The following is a 24,686-nucleotide window of genomic DNA, read 5'->3' as shown; positions in this document are numbered from 1 at the left end:
AATGAGGCAAGCAGAGACTTCAGCCAGGATTTGGAGAACAGGTGTGCCATTCAAGTGTCACAAAGAACAAGAGATAAAACTGAAAAGATTAAAATAAAAAACCCAACAAAAACCTAATAGCTTTTCATAGGACAGATCAAAAGTATAGTAAGGAGGATGTAAATTCTTTGCATCCACATCGTTCCAATCTGCCTTAACAGAAGAAACCATGCAAGAGGATGGGATGCAGACAGGAGAAATGCAAATGTTAGATTTTCAGACCAAACTCTGGGTTAGTGTAGGCTGAAGACAGAGATTACATATTACAGCAGCATGGATGATTGGGGCAGGGGGAATTGCACACACAACAGCTGTGTTCAAATGTACAATTTTCAATCCAGGCAAAATCTGAAAAACGTTTTTGCAAATTTGCTTGCCGACAGTGTTTGAATTAGAGAAATGTTACCTGTGGAGGGTGACCGTTGGCGAGTTTCCAAGAGTTCAAAAACACAATGGAAGTTTTGCCCAATGGGGTGGTGGTTGTTTTTTGAAGTTTATGATTGTGATGGGGGAGTGAATGATGGCCATATAATTGAATAGATATATCCAGTGCTTTTTGGTGTGTGTATGTATATGTGCTAGCACTCACATCTCAATAGAAAGTGCTGTGGGTGCCAGTACAAAATGGCTACCATGGGCAGCAAAAAAAGAAAAGGGAGCCAGTACTCTGTACCAGGGAGTAAAGGTAAAGGTAAAGGGACCCCTGACCATTAGGTCCAGTCGTGGCCAACTCTGGGGTTGCGGTGCTCATCTCGCTTTATTGGCTGGGGGAGCCAGCATACAGCTTCCGGGTCATGTGGCCAGCATGACTAAACCGCTTCTGGCGAACCAGAGCAGCGCATGGAAGCGCCATTTACCTTCCCGCCGGAGCAGTACCTATTTATCTACTTGCACTTTGACGTGCTTTCGAACTGCTAGGTTGGCAGGAGCAGGGACCGAGCAATGGGAGCTCACCCCGTCGTGGGGATTCGAACCGCTGACCTTCTGATTGGCAAGTCCTAGGCTCTGTGGTTTAGCACACAGCGCCACCCACGTCCCTAAGAAAAGTGTACATATAGAGCAGTAAATCCCATTGAAATTTAAGTCACTGGGATTTAGGTCTGGTATGTGATCACCTTGTGTGCTTTCCTTTATGTTGAAAGAAGTTCATGTCTTTATTCAGTGTTATTTTTCTAGAAAAAGAGGGTCCGGAACTCACCATGAATGCCTCCCTTTTTCTTTTATAAAGGCAATGGCGCCCCCTGAGAGGTATAGGAACTGAGTTCCGACTGGGAAAAAAGCCCTGTCTTTATTTGTTTAGGGCATTTGTACCCCACAGTTCAATCCCAAAGGCTTACAGAAAGGTTTTGTATAATCAGTTAAAGCAAGACAGTCTTTAACTGCAGATTTACAATCTAAAATACAGTTTGGAATAGGGGTACGACTTACGCTTCCCTTCCCCTTTCCCCTTTTTGAGACTTACCTCAACCTAGGTTGCCTTTGGCTGAGCTAGGATGTGGCACTTAAGCTAGTGCAGTCCTACCTGAACCCAGGCTCAGCTTGTTCCAACCTCCTCTCATCCTGATGGTTCTCGGTTTTGGATTGCACCCTAAGATAGCTACAAGCTGGTCTTGTTTTAAATGAAATATTCAGAAATTTTGCTTAGCTTCCCCATGTCCATACTGAGAAGATGATGTCACAGCCGGCTTGATGACCCACGTGTTATGCCTCTGCTACCAAGCCAGATCATCACTTAGGAAGTCTCTAGTTCATTTTTTGCTAGGAATGGCAAGAGAGATTTATTAAAGAGCCAACTCTTCAAAAATTCAATTTCTGTAAAAATCTTAACCAAGTAAAAGAGGCATAGGAGTAAAAATGTGGAGAATTCATGTGCTAGCCTGCCTAAGGATGTTTACCCATAAAAAATTCCACTGAGTTCAGTAGGATTTATTCCTAGTATTTTATGGTCAGGATTGTAGCCTTAATTTATTCTTTAAAGCTCAATTTATTCTTTAAAGCTATGTGTTCATGACAGTTTATGTAATCAATAAAAGTAATTAAACTAATACCAATTTTACAGCAGATTAAATTACTGCAGCAAAAATACTAAAAGCTGAAGTCAAACAGTCAAAAGCCAAGTTAGCAACCCCAAGATCATGTCTTTAAAATAAGCTAGCCCTATGGTCCAGTAGTGGAGAACCTCCTAGCAAATCTCTGAATTTGGCCTGCAAGGCCATTTTGGGCCAACAACACCCACCTGTCTAACATCTAACATCATATGGAATCAGATCAAGGTTAGTTATTTTCAGTCTAAGCACTAAGATAAGTATCTTTTTATCTATACTCTACATGCTAAGCACCATAGTGCTAAGATCAAATATAAGCTCCCTAATTTTGGTACCAAAGCTGTGAAGGTGCTGCTGTTTACTGCACATGTTCCAGCTTCCCATAATGAAGGAATATATAGCAGAACTATAATAGGTTTTTGAGGGAGGGAGTTCCTATGGGAACAGGTGGTCTCCAAGGTATGTTGGTCCTAGGCCATAAAGGTCAAAGCCAGCATCTTCTCCATTTCAAATCTGCCTCTCCTAGATGGGAGATGTTTTAGTTTTAAGGGACATGTTCCACTCTTTCAGGAAGCTGATTTTGTTTCTGTATGCACATGTGTGTTAGGCCGGCAGCTGGATTAACTCAGCCCATGGTGACAGCTCTTTGAATGATGCCAAGTCGATTTCACTGGCCCATTGATTCAGTGCCGTTGAGAAGGATCTGCCAGTTCTGTGAACTGCCCCACTCATTTCTGTTACATTTCTCAACTTGCATTCCCAGTTCTGTTTTCTCATCCAGTACTGTTTCATTTGCTGAGATTTTGGCAGCTGCTTCGGAGTGAAGTCAATAGTTGACTATGTATGTGGATTCCATTCTGCACAGATTCGGCAGAAAGAGGCAGTTGACATTGTAGTGTTTGTTCTATGTAGTCATTTATGTGTCCCGTTTCCTCGTAGACAGATGTACCTAAAGCTCCTTTAGGGAGAGCCAATTCACATGACTAGTGTATGAGAACATCCACTTTGCAACAGGGATCCATGGTTGCTTTGACTTAGAAAAAAATCACTGGGTAGATTGGAGAACAGCGTAGCAGAGTAATCAAGCAACCACTTCAGCTGGAACATAAGATAATTCTTATTGTCAAGTGAGGATAAAAACAGATGCAAGATTTTAAAAGCAGCCACAACAGGTTCTGTGTCAGCTGCATGATCCTCTTTTGCAACATGAATTAATGTAGATGTGGGGCTTATGAGGGGTGGGGGTTATATTGAGATGGGGCTTCTAGTGCTCAGGCTCTGATGCTTGTCTCCTGCACAGCTGTTGCTCTCTTTCCACCATAGGTTTGGAAGACTGAGTTCCATATCTACCAAATTTTGTGTGGCTCTAGCTTTAGAGCTTGCTCCCTAGCCCTCTTGGTATGAAGACACTGCTTAAGCTCCTGCTCTCTTTCCCTGGTTGCTGCCTTGGATCTCGACCACTCCTGTCTGAGTGGGATGATACTCCTGATCTTTGTGATGCTCCGTTGTTGCCACGGAACTCAACCCTTACCTGTTTTTGACTATGCATCTTTTACTGGCCCACTTGGGTTGACAGCCAGTTCTCTCCTTCCCAAGTCCTGGAACCCAGCTGCCTGGGTCTGACCCTTGCCGAAGCCTGTTAATTCCAGATATATATTTCAAGTTAAACATCAGATCAGCTGTCAGACCCACCATTTCCCTAAAGGTTGGTGCCAAGGGTTGACATGAGTGGCATCTGCAAGAGGGCCTACATCAGAGCAGGGCCCCCACTAGAAATAACTCCCATGGACCTGTTACATTCACCAGATGGACTATCCGTCTGTTACAATAATTTTTGAACAACTGAAATGTATCAAGGGCTTTGAGCCTAGGACTTGCTGATCAGAAGGTTGGCGGTTCGAATCCCTGCAACGGGGTGAGCTCCCATTGCTCGGTCCCTGCTCCTGCCAACCTAGCAGTTCGAAAGCACGTCAAAGTGCAAGTAGATAAATAAGTACCGCTCTGGCGGGAAGGTAAACGGCGTTTCCATGCGCTGCTCTGGTTCGCCAGAAGCGGTTTAGTCATGCTGGCCACATGACCCGGAAGCTGTACGCCGGCTCCCTTGGCCAATAAAGCGAGATGAGCACCACAACCCCCGAGTCGGTCACGACTGGACCTCATGGTCAGGGGTCCCTTTACCTTTACGTACACTTTTAGATTTACAATCTTCTCCCACACCAAGGGAAACTACATTTGAAACTGGTACAAATTGGACACAAGAGCAGATGTATCAGGAAAGTTGTGCATTGGTACATTTGGGATGGAAACCAGAAAAGGCATTGGGACTTACACAAATGAAGCTCTAAAAATGTCCTATGAGGGAAACTAAAAATAGATTTTGCTTGCCAGAATCTAACTAAATATCATTATGTAAATTAATAGCCACAGACACTCGTGTATATTACTAAATCTGTTCCTTGTTCGACAAGTACACTTTTATATACACCTTGTACTTCCTCCGTCATGGAAGATTTTAGTTCCTCCTGCTCTTTGCTTCTGTCACTTTAACCACAATCACTTATTGTCTAGACTACCATGTTGTGGTGGTGAGAGGGAAGACTGGTCAAGGGAGATCATTTTTCAGAGAAGAGCCATTCAACAACATTACTTGCACGACCGTTCTATTATCAGATTTTATTCAGATTGTGAATAAAAAAAAAATGTGTTCATAAGGAATGTGGCGAAGCATGTGCGTTCACAACTGGAATGTTCTGCTTTGACAACTGTGGACAGAATGGACATGTCCAATGGTTCTGAGGCAGTTGGTCATAATGGGGAGCTGGTTTATGATGGGATTTGACAAAGAGCAGTTGACCACTAGCAGGACAAGGAACTTCTGGAAGTATGTGACTGCCTCTTTTGAATGTTAGAAAACACTGGCCAGGCAAGTTAGGAATTGTGGCAAGTGAACTTTATAAGGCATAATACTTACAGAAAGAGGTAATGAAACCAAGAGAATTAAAAGGCCAGGAACCCTCTCAAAGAAAAAGTCAGAAAAAAAATATTGGTAAGTCATTAATTTACTTTCCTCTCCCTTCAAAACAGACCTGTAATGTTTGTATAATGCACAGCTAAAAGATGTGGTGCCCAAATTATGGTGCTGGCAACCAGTTTAGATGGCTTTAAACACTTGGACATCTTGAAATGGGCAGAAGCTGTGCCGTTCTGTTTCCTAAAGAGTTAATGACTCTTGTTACTTTATTTAAATTAATTGCTATCACTAAACTGAATTGCTATTTAATTGATTTATTGTAAGTTTTTTATAAGTATATACTGTAGTATTGCTTTGAGGTTTTATTCTGCACTGGTGTTATACTTGTACAATTATGTTACTGGCATGCGTTATATATTTTTTCTCCAGTTATATATTTTTTCTCCAGTTATATATTTTTTCTCCAGAGGCTTGGCCAGATTAGCCTTTACAACAAAAACAGCCAAAAGTCTTGCCAAATCTTGGAAACCAATGTATTTATTATGGCATAAGCATTTGTGGATCAGGGGCTATGTCAGCAGATACATGTGTGAAGAGATAAATAAATGTATATAAAAACCTTTAGAATTCATAAAGAAAATGGAGCTGAACATAATTCATCTCTCCATCACAAACTGACACAAATTCTTTCTTCTTTTAAATCACAATTCATTTCCAAAAACTCCTGAAATTGCACCCAATATTATGTGGTTGGACAAGCTCCTGAACCTTTCAAAACTTGAATGCATTATGAAGTATGTTACGTTTCAACAAACCCATTATCTGTCTGCTTACATTCTTCAACTCTTCACACTGTTGTTAATCATATCTACCCAACTGATCTCAGATTTTTAGCAGCCAATCTAACATCAAAATGAAGCATTATTTCTTCGTTGTGCTTTGGTTTTACATGCATCTGTTGCCCTCGTGGTGGGTTTTGATCTTATGTATTTATTCTTGTACTGTGGTTAGAAAATCCTCGCCCCGCCCCCATGTTTCCAAACATAATTCCTCTCCTGAATTGACACGCTCAGGATTGCACAGTTAAACAGATATTTATTATTTACCGGTATATGTTATGTTTAGGGTGAAGGGCGGTTAATAAAAAATAATAAAGAATAAAGAATGATATGAGTTTTAATTTGTTTTCTATTATTATTTTATCTTTTTAACTTTCAAGTTATTTTTGTTAATTGTTCAGTGACAATTTTATTGTTATATCTTTTCTTTAAACTACTTTGAGGGCATTTACAATCAACCAGTGGGACCAGTTTACCTGGAAGATCGCTTTGCCCTACATGTGCCCACTTGACCATTTCAGTCAGCAGAATTGGCTACTACAGGTGCCACATAAATACCCGTTCCACATTTGTAACATCTTACAAATGCAGAAGTTTATTGTTTAACATGGGAGGGCCTACACTTTGGAACTCCCTGCATATTGAGATTAAGCAGGCGCCTTCACCGTACTCTTTTTGTGTGTGGGCCTGCTAAAAATATTCCTGTTTAGGCAAGCCTACCCAGATGCTTAGGAAGTCGAAGTACGTACAGTAATTTTATTCTGTTTTGTATCCTTTAAAGCAACGTAGCAATTTTTCTTGATTTTACTGTTTTGTCTTTCGTAAACAGTTTTGGGGTTTTCTACAATCCAGCGGTGTATAAATTTTATTAAGTAATAATAAATAATAAAGCTTATGAAACAAACAAACCATTTGAGGGTTTGTAACCACGATCCCCACCCCAACAACCCTCCTAAAGACTTGCCTACTCTGGGTTACCCAACGTGTATTGGGAGTTCCTTGTTAAATAAATTTTGAATTAGGATTGTCAACCTGCCATCCTCGCTTCCCTCCCCGGGCTTCGCCGTGAAACCCTGAAGTTGGCCCCGCCGTTCCCAATGCAGTTTACCCCCCCTCCCCACAGAGATAAAAATGATTTTAGGCTCGCAGTGATTTGAAATCACCTCAGGGCGAAGCTTTAAGAGGGAGGGAGAAGAGCCTCCTATTACCACAGCCGAGGAGCGCTGTGGTAAAACTTAAAAATAAAATAAATATAAATATATAAAATAATTACACCGCAAACATTCCTCAGGGGATATGCCGAAAGATAAGCTTTATAGCGACTCCACCTCAGGAGGCCCGGTACTCGCGGCTCGCCCCCGCCGCGCGAAACACGGAGCGCGCGGCCCAGCTCGCCGCGCGCGCCGACGCGACGCCAGACTGTTTTCCCTCCGCTGCCTCCCCCCTCCCCAACCTCCAGTTTTGGCCCCGCCCCCTCCGACCACCGCTCGTGGCCCCGCCCACTGCTCTCCGCCAACCCTCCCTCCCTCCCGCTTCACAACAGCCGCCGCCACCGCGTTGCATTGTGGGACACAAACAAAGTGCCCGGCTAGGCTAGGCTGGCTGACTGGCTGGCTGGCGTGGAGGGAGGGAGGCAGGAGGGCGGGGGGAGGAGGAGGAGAGCTGTTCGAGCGCCTGGGCCCCGCGCGCGCGCCAGCCGCCCAGCCAGCGCGTGAGTGGCCCCGCGACGCCGCCTCCTCTAAGATCAACCCCCCCCTCCCCTCCGCCGCTTCACCCCCGGCCGTCTGAGAGCGCCTGCGTAAGGGCGCGCGGGCCTCGCTTGCTCTCCCCCCTCCCCCTCCCGTTTTATTATTTTGACGCCCGCAGCGCGAGCCCAGAAGAACCAACGGCTGAGGGGGCTAGTGGCGGCGACGGTGGCCGCCATGGCCCAGCACGGGCCTAGACGCGGGCCCAGATAAGGGGGCGGAGGAGGGGGCGCCGCCGCCGCCTCTGGGCCCGGGGAGGGGTACGGAAAAGAAAAGCTCGGCCTCTCACGCATATATTTATATATACAGAAAGTCGTATATATTTATATATCTATATATCTACATATATACACACATCGACTGGGCCAGGAGGAGAGGGCCTCGCCAATTGAAGGTAACGGGGACTTAAAAGAGGTTGGCGGGGGTCTGTGGGTGGGTTTGGGATTCGGGAGGAGGAGGGGCGGGTGGAGGGAAACACAGAAGCAAACCCCGCCCCTTCGTTGCACTTGCCCCGCCCCTTCCCTAACCCCCACCCGCGCGCTCTGTGACCCTCCTTGGCTGGTACCCCTCGGCATCCCCCTGTCCCCGCTCGCCTCCTTCCTGCGTGAGATTTTCCCGCCCTGTCGCTTTCCCTCTGCTGTTTGTGATTTATTTACTTGGGTTTTAGGTAAGGGGAAGGGCCCCCCACCCCACCCCGCCAGAATGTAATGGGAAACAAAAAGAAAGGAGCCACGTGGGGGGGGGGATTGGATAAGGGGGATAAGCAAATTTGGATACATTCATGTATTGCATGGTTGCACACAAACACAGCCTAAGAGTATGGCTGCCTCACCAGCATTTATTCACTTGTTTACTATTATTGTTATTATTATTATTATTATTATTAAAAATGCATACAAGCTTCTCCCATGCCAATCATTCCCAACAATAACAATAAGTCTACTCACCATTTCCTAAAACGAGGCATCTTCTCAATTTATTCCTGATAGTGGCTTTGCCTCTTTCTCTTGTTCCCCCTTAGTTCCTTACCCATTAACTGTTGAATAGACCAGCCATGCTCAACTTGGTGCTCTCCAGTTGTAGTTGGATTTCTGATCCTGTCAGCCCTGGCCAGCATCGCCAATGGTCAAGGATGATGGGTACTGGAGTCCAGTAACACCTGGAGGGCAACAGGTTAGGAAAGGCTGTAATAGACTGTCTTGGCATTGCTTCAGGTTTTTATCTATTTTAAATATTATTGTCAATTCCCTGAGGTTTGCCTTGCTGTCTGTCATTTATCCACCCTGCTTTCCTTTCTCAGATTTTACAGTGGTAGCAGTCCATAGTTTAGCCATCCTTTCCTTGTGTCACCCCTTAACAGATTTCCCATTTGGCCCTATTGCACTTACGCTTCTGTTTTTAAAAGTTGATCTTATGCCTCTTTCTATCTCGTATATTTTCTTAATGGCTAATTTTATTTACACTGTGATGTCGATCACATTTGCTAATCCACAACATAGGCATCTGTCACCTGTTGACAATGTAAGACTTTTAAAAATACATCTTCTGTTCTTAAAACCTCACTCTTTGTGCAGCAATTCTTACATAATTTCTTCAAACTCCATTTCCTTTACATATTGACTTCTATCACTTTCCTTAAATATGCCACAATGCCCAGCAGACCTTTAGGCAGACATTTTGGGGTAATGGAAGGTTACAGAATATAAGGGAAAGGCAACATAAGATTTTTAAAAAACTGGAACACTGGAAGCTAATAGAAGATTTTCACTTACTTATTTAGTAGAATAGTGACTGTACAGACATTTGTTTAAAAACAAGCAAGTAAAAACCCAGAAGATTCTGGGAAGTATCTAATCTGTTGCTCCTGTACAATTATTTCCTATGTAACTCTCCACCTCATTCCCTTCAAGTTACTTCTTTCCCTGTCTTTTTTTAACACCATCTCAATTCTCTCCTTCATCAACATTACTCTATTAAGCTATTAAGGTATAGCTTTGTTTCCCTTTTTTGTCTCTTCGTACAAACTGGGACATCTCACTACAGAAAGTTGATTGTTATTATTTTGGTCAGTGACTCTTCGTTGCAAGGTGTTTAATTTTTGCATGTACCTCTAGATAAACTACCATAGGCCAGCTGACGGTATTGAACTTGTGTAGAGATAGCTTGGAATCAAATCCCAACTCTGACTGGGGATGGTCTTGGATGAGATTCTGTTTCTGCTCACCTGTAGTCTGCTTTACAAGATTATTGTGAGAAAATAAGGATTCTAATCTATGCAGCATTATCCTTTGTGAAGTTAGGCATGTGGATTCTTATTAAAATCAGTAGGTATAAGGTGGTCAGACTGCGCTGGATTTTAGCCTTGATTTATCAGAGGAGGGTGACCAACATAATAAAGGAACAGTTGAAGGAGTTGAGTATGTTTAACCTGGAGAAGAGAAGACTGAGGAGATATAGGACAGCTACCTTCAAATATCTAAAGGGCTGTCACATGGAAGATGGAGAAAGCTTGGTATTTTTCCTGTTTCAGATGGTAGGACCTGAACCAATGCATTCAAGTTACAAGAAAAGAGATCCTGACTAAACATCGGGAATAATTTTCTGACAGTAAGAGCTGTTTGACGGTGGAACAGACTGCCTTGGAAGGTGGTGGACACTCCTTCATTGGAGATTTTAAGGAGAGGAGGGATGGCCATCTGTCATGGGTGCTTTAGTTCCTGCATTTCAGGGGGTTAAACTAGATGACCCTCAGGGTCATTGGCTGATTGAAGTAAAATCTGAATTTATTTCACCAGATGCTAACAAGCCCACATTAGAACCATTATTGTGTTTAAATGATCTTTCATCCAAGGAGAAAGCACAGGTGGACTAAGAAATGGTGTACAGTGGTACTTCCAGTTGCGGACAGGATCCGTTCTGGAGGTCCAGCCATATCCTGAAGTTTCTGCAACCGGGGGTGCTGCTTCTGCGCATGTGCATGGCATGTAGAGCACTTCTGTGCATGCGCAAGCGGCGAAACCTGGAAGAATACTTCCAGGTTTGCTGCTTTCGCAACCCAAAGTTTACATAACGTAATCCAAGGGTCTACTGTATAGATTTTCCTTCCTAAAGATGATTGCAAATACGACTGGCCACATTGTGGTAATTGATAAAAAATAGGGGGTTGCTTTCTTCTCTGTAGTTCACACCTTTGCCAGTGCACACATTTTGTTGCCCAGTACCAAATTGGCAATTCACAAGGAAAGAAATGTGCATGTGCGGTTTTTGTTACTTCAGGTAATAAGATAATGGAGCCTACATTCTGGAGAAATCTGCTGGTAAACAGGAGAAGGTTTTGACCATAGTGTTGCAGGTTAAAAGTTCAAATCATGCTTATTCTCAGGGTTTCCCTATGTCTATGCTTGCCTCCAGGTTGGGAAAGGTATAGAATGCTCAACTTGCTCAATTTAGCATGTGTGTTTACATGTACCATTGTATGGATAAGCCTCTGTGTGCTTGAGTGAAACATTGATTTTGTATCTCCACCCACCCTCTTCATCCTCCCACATGCCCAGGATGGTTTACCACAAACTATGGTTAGTTAAGCAAGCCAGTTTTATAATTCATGATTTGAAGCAGGTTGTCTAGCAACTAACCATTGCTTGTTGTAAGCCACAATTCCCAATTTGTGTGCAATGCTAAGCCAAAATAACTTGGTAGAAGCCCTCCTCCCAACCACGTGTGAGGAGAAGGGCTCAAGCTCAAGCTTGGCTCAAATTTGTAAAGGCTTGTCCTCATAGCACTCAACTGTGGTTTAGCATTATGTGCATATTGGGCCAGCTGTGAGCATTTGATATGACTGCTTAACATTCTGGGGCACATTTGCATCAGGAAATGTCCTATTGAGGGATAAATTTCAAGGTTGGCGCTAAAGTGGGAAAAGGTTACCGTAATCCACACCTGACTTTGTTTCACAATCCAAATATTTCTCTTCCTATATGCCTGTTCATTTGTGTTCTTTCTCCAAGAAGGAAGCAGGGGTGATGTTCTTGGTCTCACAACAAACCTGTGCAGTAAGTTGGACTGAGAGATGGAAATTAGATACTGGCAGCTCAATGAGTTTCACAGTTAACAAGTATTTAATTCAAGATAAGAAACTCAGATGCCATTGTTTATTCTCAAACCACTACATCACACTGGCTTAAAATTATCATGGAAGCAAGGGAAATAGTATACATAGTGTAGTATCTATAGAGATAAGTTACAAATCAGGAGGTCCCTGGTTCATTTATACCCTCTGCCATGAAATGGTTAGGTGGCATAAACGCACAGATTCAGTCCTCCCCATCTGTAATATCAAGAGGGAGAATATACTGATCTACCTTGCAGGGTTGTTGTAAAAACTAGATAATGCATGTGAAGCATTTTGAACACTTAAAAGGGCTATACAAATCTACTGGTGGTATAACTCTGAAGCTTATCGTGGTAGAAACAATTCAGGTAGTAGTATTTTGGGATACATGCCTTGTTGGTTGGTAGTCTTGTGCATTCATATTCAAAATTATTCTAGAAGTTCTTAGATTGAATGAAAAGTAAATAAATAGTCTCTTTGTTCATAATGGATCTAATTAATATTTCCATAGATCAACTTTGTGATCAATGCAATTAACCCACTGATTAGCAGCTAAGAACTTATTTCTGGTGAAATTCTAAGGCACTTAGTTCTCTAAAATTTGGGATAAAATGTGATGGTTTTACTGCTTGCTTTTATGTAGATAGTGCAGGTTATATAAAAGTAAGTTTCTGTCCCTTTTCTGTACAGTAGCCCATCCATCTAGTACCACTACAAAAAGTAGAAAGGCACCTGTACCAAACTGAAGTGGACAGCTCTCTTCTGCTTATCTTGCTGTGGTTTTGTGCAGCAGGCCTGTTGTCTGTGCCAAACAGTTCCCAAAGCAGACAGGTGTGTAAAACTGCAAACCTCAGAATGTTTACCAGGAGTCCCACTGGTCTTGGTAAGAATAACCTTTTCCTAAACGCATTTACCTGAAAGTAGGTTTCCATGTGATGAAATTAGAGCAAGTACTGCTTGAGCAGAAATAGGCAGCTTGCTCATCTATTTAAAGTGGACCCAATCTGCTTATTTCAGGTATTAATCTAATTTGAATATGAAAGCTATTATTCTCAGCAACAAGCTACAGTTGGTAGAGGTGTTTCTTTTAATCATTCAGTTGTTCCCATTAGATAGCAGCATCCCAGTTGGTTTTTGCAAAACCTCAATATAGTGCACTAAATTCAGTTCAGTGTCTAGCAGCCAGCAGTTATAGCATACCGTAGGTTTTCAGACTGCTCCGCAGATACAGAAGGAAGAAGAGCAAGTGAAAGGGATTTGGGAGCTCATGCCAAGTTGATTGTCCTCATTTGAAGTATCATATCACATTTGAAGGCTTTTATAATTTGACATTCAAGAAACTTCTGTTTGAGATAGTAACATGAAGTAGCTGCCATATTAATGATCAAATGAAATTTACCAGCCTGTTGAAGTTGTCCTTCAAAACAAGTTACCCAATTTTGGATCTTATAAGATGCTTCTCCCCATACCACCCTCCACCCCTAGGTTAGCATTAGACAAAGCTGGATCTGGTTTTTTGAAAGTTAAATATCTAGTCTGCTTTAGTCGTTCTGTTTGGGTGAAATAACAAACGTTTTATGTTCAGTCATGTGTATTATGAGCCTTGCAAATAACTTCACAAAAGTTACTAGCCTACAAAAAGCCACGCTATTGATGTACCTTAATATGAGCCACTTTTTTTGAAGGAATCTAATCTTAAACTTTATAATACATAGGTTTATTCTGGGTCTGCAAAGTTAAGAAAAAAGTTCCATAGTGGGAGGAGGGGATGTGGGGCCTTTTCACCATAATAAATTTCAAATAAACATACTTTGCATAGGAGGCCACAGTTGCCTGAATTCCTTCCGCAGATTCTAATTGACAAAAAACAAAACAGTAATTCTTTTTGTGCAAACTGGCAGTTATATGCAGTAAAATGTATGACTTCACAGATGAACATCTTACCTTCTCTTCCCTGGTTCCATTTAATTTGAACCAGGGTTTTCTACCATTGAGACCAGAAGTGATTTGCAATGCTAGAGCTTAGCCCATGTACATTGAAGTAATACGTTGATGTCTCTGAGCATTAGTAAACTGACTTTTTCTTCTATGGTTCTTCTTCCCCCACTGCCATTCTGTGCTTTACCATAAGCAGTCTTGCACAGCCCTCAGATAAGTTACATGCAAAAGCAGTTTCCAGGCTATTTCTTTTAAGGCGTCTGCAACAAATGCAAATAGCTAATTAAAACTCACTTGTCACCTTTCCCTATGGCTAAGGGCAAGAAAAAGGTAAATAGATGGAAGAGCTCCTTCCAGAGACAAATACACACCCAAAACTGCAGCCAAATCTGCCAACTCAGTCATTATCTTAATTTGCCAGGTCTTGATTCACACATAAAAAACAAACACAGCAGAGCAACACATCTGAACTCAGCAGTTTTTTTAAGACAGTCTAGTTATGTTGTTGTGTCCATCAGTTCTGCAGTAGTAGGGGGACAAAACCTGGGGGGGGGGGTCTCTAAAGATACTGTTTTGTTCAGACAATTGACTAAAAATTGACTTGATTTAGAAAGGGTGAGGACAATGCCAGGTACTTGTCTTGTTTAAACTTGAGCAAGATTCCTGAAAGTTATTTCCTTTTACAGAAGTGGCTTACATAAGTTGAATGGATGGGTTAACTAATGCATACACACCTTGAACATCTGAGCACAGAAGCACAAAAACAGGTAACAGTGGGAAGCCGCAGGGGAGAAAAACCACTTTTGGGAAGGTAACTTTTCAGAGGCACAAATAAGAAAAAGTGAAAAGTTTTGGGGAAAATTAAAAGCTTCATAAGAAAAATTAAGTCAAACAACTGCTGCAATTTACAGGTCAATAGATAATTTTAGAGGCTGGACTTAATGGTCTCACTAGGGGAGATGGAGATCCTTGTATGTTGCTCCACTTGTGAAGAAGACAAGTGATATATTCATTCTCTCCTATTGTAAATCCATGCTTTACAACTGTTTCTTGATTTCTGATATGTTAGATCAAAAACAAAACCCATACTTGCCAATCTTGGTGTGTGTGTTTTTAAAAAAGAAAATTCTATAGAGCATGAGTTTTCATTTTAAACTCGCTTAAATCATAACACCATCTAAAGTAGACCAATAGTCGCAAACTTTTTCAGACTCAAGACCCGCCTTTAACCCAAATGTGCATTTGGGGATCCACTTCTTAGTCTTCTACCAGCAGTACTGGTAGAATAAAATGAGCATCTGTAACCTTCCCATGCCTGGCTGGCTACCTCCTGAGTATAAACATATTACAGAAATAATATGATAGGAAGTTTGACAACCAGCATCAGTCCTGGTGGGGCACAGGTGCTAACATGGGGGTCTTCCCCCAAAATATTCCTGGTCATTTTCCTGCTTCCCCCTTCCCCCCAGCTGTTGGACCCTAGACTTTGACCTCGGGTTCCAGCCATAGCTGCATGATAACAGAGCTACTGCAAAATTACTACCCAAGTAATCCGCTTGAAATAAAAATGCACACTGTCTTTATGTATTTCATACAGGAATGAATCTGGGCATCTGCCACACATATTGTTTCTGCAATATAGTAGCAAGATCACACTGATAACAGCCTCTTACTCTTCTCACTTGCATTAAATTTCTGCATTAAGTAAAAAATGAATGTTTGAAAATATAGTTGTGGAACATACTTTTAAAAAGTTGGAGCTTGTCTCAGTTGAAGCAACCCTTCAGTTTTCTAACGTCTGTGAAGCTTAAAGTGAAAGCTCACAGTTGAAAGGTGCAGATCTTTCAGTCACAGGTTTTGAGCAAAAAAACAACAACAAAAAAGCTTTCTCCTTTCAAAGATACTATGGACTGGAATGGAACAGGATAAATCAAATAAATGCAAATGAAGGATAACTAGCTTTAGCATTACTACCAGACTTGCTACTGAATAAGTATGCTCATATTCTATTGAGCTCAATTGGGGCTTACTTCCAGGTAAGCGAGCATAGGATTGCAGCTTCTCATGATACTGTTGAAGAGTTAAGTGTTTTTATAAGGTTTAATTGAATATCCTAATGTATTGGTGCTGTTTAACCTACGTACATTTAGGGATATTTATTTTGGAACTTGTCTTTGAAAATGAACTGGTTCTATTTGCAGCCTGAAGAGGTAAACAGGATTCTTGGAGAGGTACAGCCATCGACTTACATGCTTGAGCCTTGCCCTTCTTGCATAATAGCAGCTAGCCATAGGGGATAGAATGCCTGGGTTCAGGAAAACGTTGTCGTTGTAAGAGGAAGTGCTTCTGCCTGCTTTGAAGGAGGCAGTTGGGACAACTGCTCCTCTAAGAATTATAACAGCTCTGGACCCCAAGAGGTATAACAGCTGTCAGCCCATCACAAATAATCCCCTTTTGGGGTAAAGTGCTTGAGTGAGTGAAGACTGTGTAACTAGGGTCTCTTGGATGAAACTGATCTTCTGGTCCAGGAGTGTGGAACCTAATTCAGCTTGATGACCATAGCCCCTTGTGATGCAACCTTTTGAGGTGTAGCAAGGGTGGATGCAGTCAGACACCACTCCATCTGACAATCAAGAGTTATTGACACAAATCAAGGACATATTCTAACCAGGCAAAAGCACTAGAGGAAGACCAGTGAATGAGTGGGAGAGTGTGACTTGGGCAGAGTTCTGAGCGCTGGGTAGACAGGGCTGAGGTTCCACACCCCTGTTCTAGGCCCATTTCAGTATGATTTCAGGCCTGGTTTTGATATGGAAACTGCTTTTGTCGCTTAATGGATGACCTGAACTGCAAGATAGGGGGAGTGTGACCATATTGATTCTTCTCAACGTCTCAGCAGCTTTTTATACCATCAACCATGGTATCTTCCAGAACTGACTAGGCAGGGTAGGAGCATAGTGATGTAGTATTCCAATCCAATCTGCATGGCTTGTACCAAAGGTCTTGCAAGTTGCCACTTATCCACCATGTTATTTAACACCTTTTTGAAACCAGTGTGAGAGGGGTTTGCAGTTAGGTGTCTTCAGTATGCTGATGTCTGTGTTTCCTAAGTTGGTCTAAATCATGTGGGGCAGTAGAAGAGAGCTGATTCATCTGGTTGTAGTAATCAACTGGCGAGAGCAAATAAAGACAATAATAAATTCCTTTCTGTATCAGACCAAAGGCACGTCTTGTCCAGTATTTTCCCAGTGGCCAATCAGCTCCCTCTGAGAAGCACAAAATTGGGACATGAATGAGCACCCTAGCTTTCACCTGCTGTTGTTCCCCAGCACCTGGTATTTAGAGGAATATTGCCTCTCTGTGGTAGAGGTAGAACATAATAGCCATGGCTAGTCATGAGTTTGTCTAACCCTCTTAAAGCCATCCAAGTTTGTGAGTATCACAACATCTTGTAGGAGCAAATTCCCAAATTAAACTGTACAGTGTGTGAAAATGGGATGGCCTCAGGTTCTAGTACTGTATGAGAGAGAGAGAACTCTTGCTATTTACTTTTTCTACATCATGCATAATTTTATACCCTGCTATCATGTGTCCCCACCACCACCAACTCAATTCCCACCCCCAGCTATAAAGCCTCAGACATTCTGACAGTTCGTCATAAGAGAGTAGCTTACTTTGTTTTCCATGCTCTGCACCTTTCCAACTCTGCAAAAAATTTTAGGTGTGGAGGCCAGAAGTGTACACAGTATTCCAAATGTGGATGCATAGATTTGTGCAAAGGCATTTTTAAAATTCCTTTCTTAATGATCCCCTTTTTGAAATTCACCTTTTTCACATCAGCCACATGTAAGACAACTGATAATAATAATAGTAGTAGTAGTAGTGATGATGATAACGATAATAAATTACAATAAGACAAAGGCGCTGGGGCTGGGCAGCTCCCTTATTTGAGAAAGAACTCTGAAAATCAGAATCACAGCTTAGAAGTACTCCTTGATCAAGCCTTTTCAAGTTTGCTTTAGGGTCCTTGTGGTGGCGCAGTGCTTTCTAGTAGCTGAGGCTGGTACTTCAGCTGTGACCTCTCCTGGACAGGGATTTTGGGGAGATGCTGATCCACACTAGTGACATCTCATTTAAGCCACTATAATGTGTTAGGCAGAACTGCCCTTTGAGACTCTTAATAAGATACAGTTATTTCAGAATAGAGGAGCAGAATTTAGCTGAGACGATCCATTGGGAACATATTACTAGTTCTGAGAAATGTACGCTACTTGTTTGTTCTCATGTTCAATTCAGGATGCTAGTTTTAATCCTTTAAAGCACTTCATGGCATGAAACTCAGGTACCTTACAGACCAGTATTGAAAGAAGGTTGTACTTTACTGGATATTGAAGTTTATTGCTATGTTGTTTTAATTGTGTTATTTGTTACATTGGTTTTAATTGTTTTGTTTTGTTTTGTTTCCATTGTAAACTGTCTTGGGATAATTATTTGAAGAGCAAAATCCACATGCCTTAAATAAAGTAAATCCTTCTAACTTCTGTAGGACATTGTGCAGGGTTGCATGTGAGCTACCAGGAGCTATTGAGATTTATTTTGGATAGCACAGCATTGGAAAGTTCTTACTTATAAGTTATCTTTCAGATAAGACTGTCTTAAGAAGTTGACCTGAGATGCCCATTCCAGTATAAGGAGCCTGTTGTGCTATATTTAGAATTCCATGAGTATTATTGAAAGCAGCAAGATCTGAAAAACGGTTGTAGCCTCATCTCTTGTGATTTGTTCACTTGGTCTAGAAATACTACTGGGGTGATAGCCATCTTGCCGTGCTAAAGTTTCTGAAGAGTAGTGTGCTTTTTGTTTAAAGATTTGTTGTCATTGCCCTTAGATGCAACTATCATAATCATCCTGCCAAGTTGCAGTGAGTGGGCAGGATTATTCTTTTCTGCTAGGTTAGAGTCTAAAAGCTGTGGCTAATTAAAGAGCCAAGGATGTGGACCTCCAGTTGGATTTGCAAGTTTCTGACATGGGGTTAAGGCAGAAAGTCAAAGGTTGAATATACTTCAGTGGGGTTAAAGCCTCTGCTTACTAGCGCGTTCAAGTGCTGTGCACCTCAGCATTTATATATTAAAACCACTAGCCTCACAGGAGTGTACCAATGTCCCACAAAATCATAACCATTCTATAGTAATTAGTTAGATGCCTTAAACTTAACACAACTTAATAGATTACGGCAAGAAAGTTGGGAAGGGAAGATTGGGTTACTATTTAGGCTAAGAATGATGAGAAGACCCATCATGTTGGAAGAATAAAGAAATGCCATTGGCCACATCCAGCCACCCAGTTGTACTAGGGCTAATTTGATTAAATTGCTGTTGAGGTTTAAAGCCACTGCCGCATCATTCCCATGACTACAGGTGCATTCCAGACCCTGATTTGTGCCAGGGTGTGTGCGTGTTGGACTGGGCAGAGATTTCCCCCCCCCCCCCAGCCAGTCCTGCTAGACACTGCAGAGTGCTATCAGTGTCACTCCGCCAGTGTGGAGCTCCCGGTACACCTGTCAAATGATCAGATTGGTAGAAGTGCTTCCAGTGGGTTCCCAGGTAGCAGAAACCCCTAAAATGAGGAATTCAGAGGAGCTCAGGACCCATTGTATCCCAATCCAGCATTGGACCTGATAGGGAAATTAGAAGGAAGGATTTTTTAAAGATCAGTTTATAATCAGTAATATTTTGGACTTATTGAAGTTGATTTTATGTTGGCTAATAGATATTCAGAACCTTTGTCTTCTTGCAGACAGTTTCATTCAAAAGATGTGTTGTGCTTAATTCTTTTTTTCTAAATGGGGCACAATTTCATTCTAAATCCATGTATAGCCAATCTAGTAGGTCTTTGCCTTGTTATATTGTTAGCGTTTCCTTCATAATTTTCAGCTATTGAAGTAGATGAACCATGTGATCTCCATAATGCTAGTCAGTTGATTTTGTGCTCCAGAAGACAAATTATTTTCTCTTGAAGTAATTTGCAATATGATGAGTGAGAAAGCAGGAACAAGACAGGAAAATGAGGTCAAAATTGGCTGTTTTTCAACAGAGTGATGAGTAATTTACCAGGACAACTAGACTGCTACTAAAATGAAGTTTTAGTTGTTATCCTGTAAAATGCAAGGTAGATGCCAGGCTTCCTTAAACATGCATGATCTTTTATTTCCTTCCATAACTTTATACTTTTAGCCACACTGGTGCTAGTCTTGCATTTAGATGCAGATTTTTTGCTTTGTTGATACAGTAATTAATCTTTAAAAAAAAAAAAACAACCCTGCAATGATAATGCAATTCTGTGCTTTACTTAGAAGTAAACCCTTTTGTGTTCAGGTGGGTTTAAGCCCAGGAAAGTGTACATTTCATTGCAACTTGAGTCACCAAACAAATCCTTGTCTGTCACACTCTTATGAGCTAAACTATCATAGATCCTGATACCTTGGCCCTCCTTTTGCCCTGTCCAGCTCCTATTCCAACCCTAACCCAATTATCAGTGAATGACCAAAATGAAACTTCTCAGTTTTTCAGAACTTGCTGTTAATTACAATCCTTACTCTGTACTGCCAAAGTTAGTGGCCCAGCTTGGATGTACAACTAAACCATAGGCTTCTTTTCAATAAACTTCAGTAACCTCAACCTATGGGTTCCAGTTGCCTTCTTGCAGCCACACCCAAGAAAAGAATGGGGAGCACTTGAACCTGAAGCTCAGGCAGGCTTGTTTCCATAACATATTAAACTATGGTCAGTAATTTATCCTCTCTCAACCAACAGTAATGTAGAATTTCAGCCTCCTACTGTCATTTGGGGTGGGCAGCAAACTAGCAGAATAGTTTGTAGCAGCATAGAAATAAATTACTGACTGGGGCATTCCTATGGAGTTGGACTTGAACACATAGTGATGGCAGATTTTCTGCTGAATTCCCAAGCACTGAACTTTTTTCATAGTAACTGTGAGACAGCATTAATTTCACAGTTGATTTTTTATTTATTTTCTAGGCACATTTTGATCTCTTGCATTGTGGATCCTAGCAAACATCGGAGGAAAATGGGCGTCAAAACATTTACCCACAATTCCCCTGCACACAGCCAGGAGATGCTTGGGAAGCTTAACATGCTGCGTAACGACGGACACTTCTGCGACATCACCATTCGTGTCCAAGACAAAATCTTCAGAGCACACAAGGTGGTACTGGCTGCCTGCAGTGACTTCTTCCGTTCCAAGTTGGTTGGCCAAGCAGAGGATGATGGCAAAAGTGTACTTGACCTGCATCACGTGACAGTGACTGGGTTCATGCCTCTTCTGGAATATGCATACACAGCAACATTGTCTATTAACACAGAAAATATTATTGATGTCTTGGCCGCGGCCAGCTATATGCAAATGTTCAGTGTTGCTAGCACGTGTTCCGAGTTCATGAAGTCGAGCATTTTGTGGAACACTCCTAGTAGCCAGCAAGAAAAGGTGCTAGATACAGGACAGGAAAACAGTGCAAATTGCAACTTTACCTCTCGAGATGGCAGCCTTTCTCCAGTTTCCTCTGAATGCAGTGTGGTGGAAAGAACCATTCCTGTTTGCAGAGAGTCACGACGGAAACGTAAAAGTTACATAGTCATGTCGCCAGAAAGTCCACTTAAATGTAGCACTCAGACAAACTCACCACAAGTTCTGAATCCTTCAGCTTCCTATGCAGAGTCTAGAAGTCACCCTGTAGACTCTTCTTTAGCTTTTCCTTGGACTTTCCCTTTTGGAATCGACCGAAGACTTCAGTCAGAGAAGGTGAAGCAAGTAGAAAATTCTCGGACTCTAGAAGTGCCTGGTCCATCTGAAGCAGCTAGAAGAATTGCTGATTATGTGACTTGTGAGAGCACAAAGGCCAGCTCACCTCTGGTCATTGAAGAAGATGTGCGTGTTAAAGTGGAAAGGTTAAGCGACGAGGAAGTCCATGAGGAAGTATCGCAGCCTGTCAGTGCATCCCAAAGTTCTCTGAGTGATCAACAGACAGTTCCAGGAAGCGAACAAGTTCAGGAGGACCTCTTGATCAGCCCACAGTCATCATCTATAGGTACAATCACTCTATATGTTTTGTTGTGGTTTTATTGGATATTGTTGGATACTGTGTACAAAGGCTTCATCTTGTTATGTAAATATTTCGAATAATAGAGTGACACTTTTTTTCAAACAAGCTCTATAGGCTTTTCTGTAAATGCTATCTAATAGCGCTGATTGCTTTTCATTGCCCCTCAACCATTTTGTTTGGTCTAAATAGTGTGAAGTGCCTTTGATGGGCTTTGCAACTCAATGTTGAATTTTCTGTCTTGTAACGTAAACATCTCATTTATAGTTTGATTCTAAGCACATTTATCCAGAAGTAAATGCTTTTTGTGGGAATTTTTTTATCCTCTAGAAAAGTGGGATAAAAATAAACCAGAGTGGACTCAACTAGAAGTAAATTCCATTGAGTTCTATGGGTCTTACACCCTAGGAAGTGTGCTTATGATTATGGCCTGAGGGTGGAGGGTGACTAGTTTCTCTGACTTGATCCTTTCAGGGAGGAAATGTCTGAGCCGTCCAGTCATGCTACCTCAACTGCATTGTTGCTTTAAGGAAGCAGGAACAGTTTTCCAGAGGCACATGCCTCAACATATTTCTGTTGCTATTTTTGCATCATGCTTTGAATAGCTCTTATGTTGACATTCTATATTGGTAGCATTTCTGCTCAAATTAAATTGCTTCACCTACTAGAGCTTTTGCAGACTTTAGCAGTTGTGAATCTTCTTTGAATTAAAGGCACACAAATGTGAATGTGTTATTCATTATCTTACTAGACGCTTTATAACTAATCTGCCAGAAATGTGAGAATGTGGTTTATAAATTAATGGGGGAGACAGTGTTCTTTCCCCCTTGGCAGCTTTCCTTTAGCAAGAAGTTGGTTCACTTGACTGATGTAATCTGACCCATGCCCTTAAACACATGGAAGTGGGAGTTCAGAGAAGAAGTTGCCAGTGACATGTGATCAGTTATGAAAAATCATTACATGAAAAGCGTGGAATATAGTTTATTGCATCATTTAAAGGAAAACAGAAGCTTCAGCAGACAAAAAAAAAAAAAACCCACCTGAAATCAGCGTCAAGGGGAAACAGCAACTTGCCAGCCTAAAAGATCTGTGATCTGATCTAAAACTCTGAGGTGCTCTGGATACATATAAGCCCACAAGGGTACCAGCATCTAAAGGGTTTCTCCTGTCTGGTGTCACAGGCAGTTCTTCATGTCCCCAGAGTCTGTCCCACATTGAAATGAATGGGGAAGTCCTTGTTTATGCTGGAACTCCATTGGTACAGCAAGTAGCTGCTGTAGCAGATGGTCAAACTTTATTCAGTTTTCTTGGGAATTTGGAGGCATAATTCCATGCATTTGAGTGGGGGGAGGCAATACTAGCCATGGCTACTTCAAAAATCAACATGTATCTAACTTAAGGTATGGCGTGAGGCATACTTGTTTGCCTCATCTGTTTCAGTGATGGGCTGTTTGTCAGGTGTGTACTTGAGTTTTGTTATAGTTTATTCCTGCATTGGGGGGCCCCCGCGGTAATGTCTGCTTTATGACTTCTCTTCCTCAGTTGCTTCTTTTTTCTTACCAGTCCTGTAAAATGGGATTTCAAGAAGATGCTGGTGGTCTGGGGCACTGTTCAAGGTTCAGGCCCTCAGGATTTTCTTCTGACGTTCTTCAGAACAGGCCCCTTGCTGGCTGCCATTAGTAACTACACAAGGCACCAGCAAACAGAATGTTCTCTTCAGGGTGACTGTCTTTGGAGTCCTTGAAGATGAGGGGTGCAGTCCACTAGGAGGTTCACTATACCCTATGAAATAAATACTGTTTAAGCATCTTGCATAACTTCATTTCGGTGGGTTTCTTGCTCAAGAAGTAGATTGCATTTTGATGATTCTTGCTTGACTGCACTGCTCTCTGTTTCTTACTTGAGCTTCCCCACTTCTAGAGTAAAGATCATCAGAGAGGCAGGCAGCAGTCCTAAGAGAGCACATGTCTCTGATGCTTCTCTGGTTAATCTATTTACTCATCCATAATCCACATCATGCATTGTGGTTTACTGGGGGTAGAGGGCATACAGAAATAATATTTGTCAAATATTTTCAGTAAGATATCTTTTAAAAACACAATTTTAGAGTAGCACTGTGTCACTAAACTAAAAGTTTAAACGTACGATCATTTCCTTTTTTGGCTGGGATATTATTGCATGCTTGGCACAGAAGTAACTAGATGCCTTCTGTGACGGGGCAATGGTACTTTTTCCCCTGGTGCCATTGGGCCCGCCCTCACTTAAATATAGTGCACACACCTCACAGAACACCAATTCCATGAATGCCTACAAACCACCCCAGATTATCTTGTGGGGGACCTGTATGAGGGAAAACTTAATAATTTGGAGTCTCAGGCAGGATTTGACCAAAGAAACAAGAAAGATTTTATTTAACAAAGGAAGTTTATGACACAAAGTGGGTAAAACATAGATACTTCAGATTGTAATGTTATTTCACTTCAGTTCTTTCTCAGTTGTTTCACAGCTGTTGCCGCTTAATACTTTGGTTCTTAAACAAGGTGGTACTTCCTGTCAGTTTACACACCCCTTTGACAACCCTACTCCAAGTAACAGACCCAAGGCATCACCACACCCCTCTTAACTGGTTTGGGAGTCTTCTCTTTTTGTAGAAGAATCTCTCCCCTCCTGACCTAAGTGAGACCTAAGTAGACTGTATCTTTCCAGCTTCTACTTCTCCTGGCTCAGCCTCAGCCTCCCAGTTAATTCCTGGCTTATTACTCTTACAGGACACCACACACTGTCCTTCACACTAAGAGCAGAGACTCTTTTCTCTAGCCTTTGATATATTCCTCAGAGTGGATGTTTCTACCCAGAACCAACTCCCTCTCCTCTCCTCTCCT

General features: G+C 41.8%; 1 protein-coding gene across 7 annotated transcripts in view; it reads left to right on the top strand.

Annotated features, from left to right (window-relative positions):
- Positions 1–4,925: 4,925 nt before the first annotated feature.
- The window catches only part of ZBTB44 (zinc finger and BTB domain containing 44), a 32,943-nt gene continuing 13,182 nt past the window's right edge, over positions 4,926–24,686 (top strand). For 3 of the 7 annotated variants that reach the window (XR_013979953.1, XM_080983513.1, XM_080983517.1), the window contains exons 1-2: positions 7,531–8,033; positions 20,726–21,792. Coding sequence is in view for 6 of the 7 variants with exons in the window: in XM_080983513.1 (XP_080839639.1) it covers positions 20,775–21,792 (1,018 nt within the window). In the remaining variant the exon portion in view is untranslated. Of the gene's footprint in view, positions 5,131–7,530; positions 8,034–12,440; positions 12,582–14,368; positions 14,456–20,725; positions 21,793–24,686 lie in introns of those variants that run through there. The other 4 variants (XM_080983514.1, XM_080983516.1, XM_080983515.1 and 1 more) reach the window with 4 other exon arrangements.

The sequence above is a fragment of the Podarcis pityusensis genome (assembly GCF_964106645.2).
Source record: "Podarcis pityusensis genome assembly, chromosome: 15".
Lineage (NCBI taxonomy): Eukaryota > Metazoa > Chordata > Lepidosauria > Squamata > Lacertidae > Podarcis > Podarcis pityusensis.
Note: the sequence above shows the minus strand (reverse complement) of the source record. Positions and strands in the feature narration are given on the sequence as shown.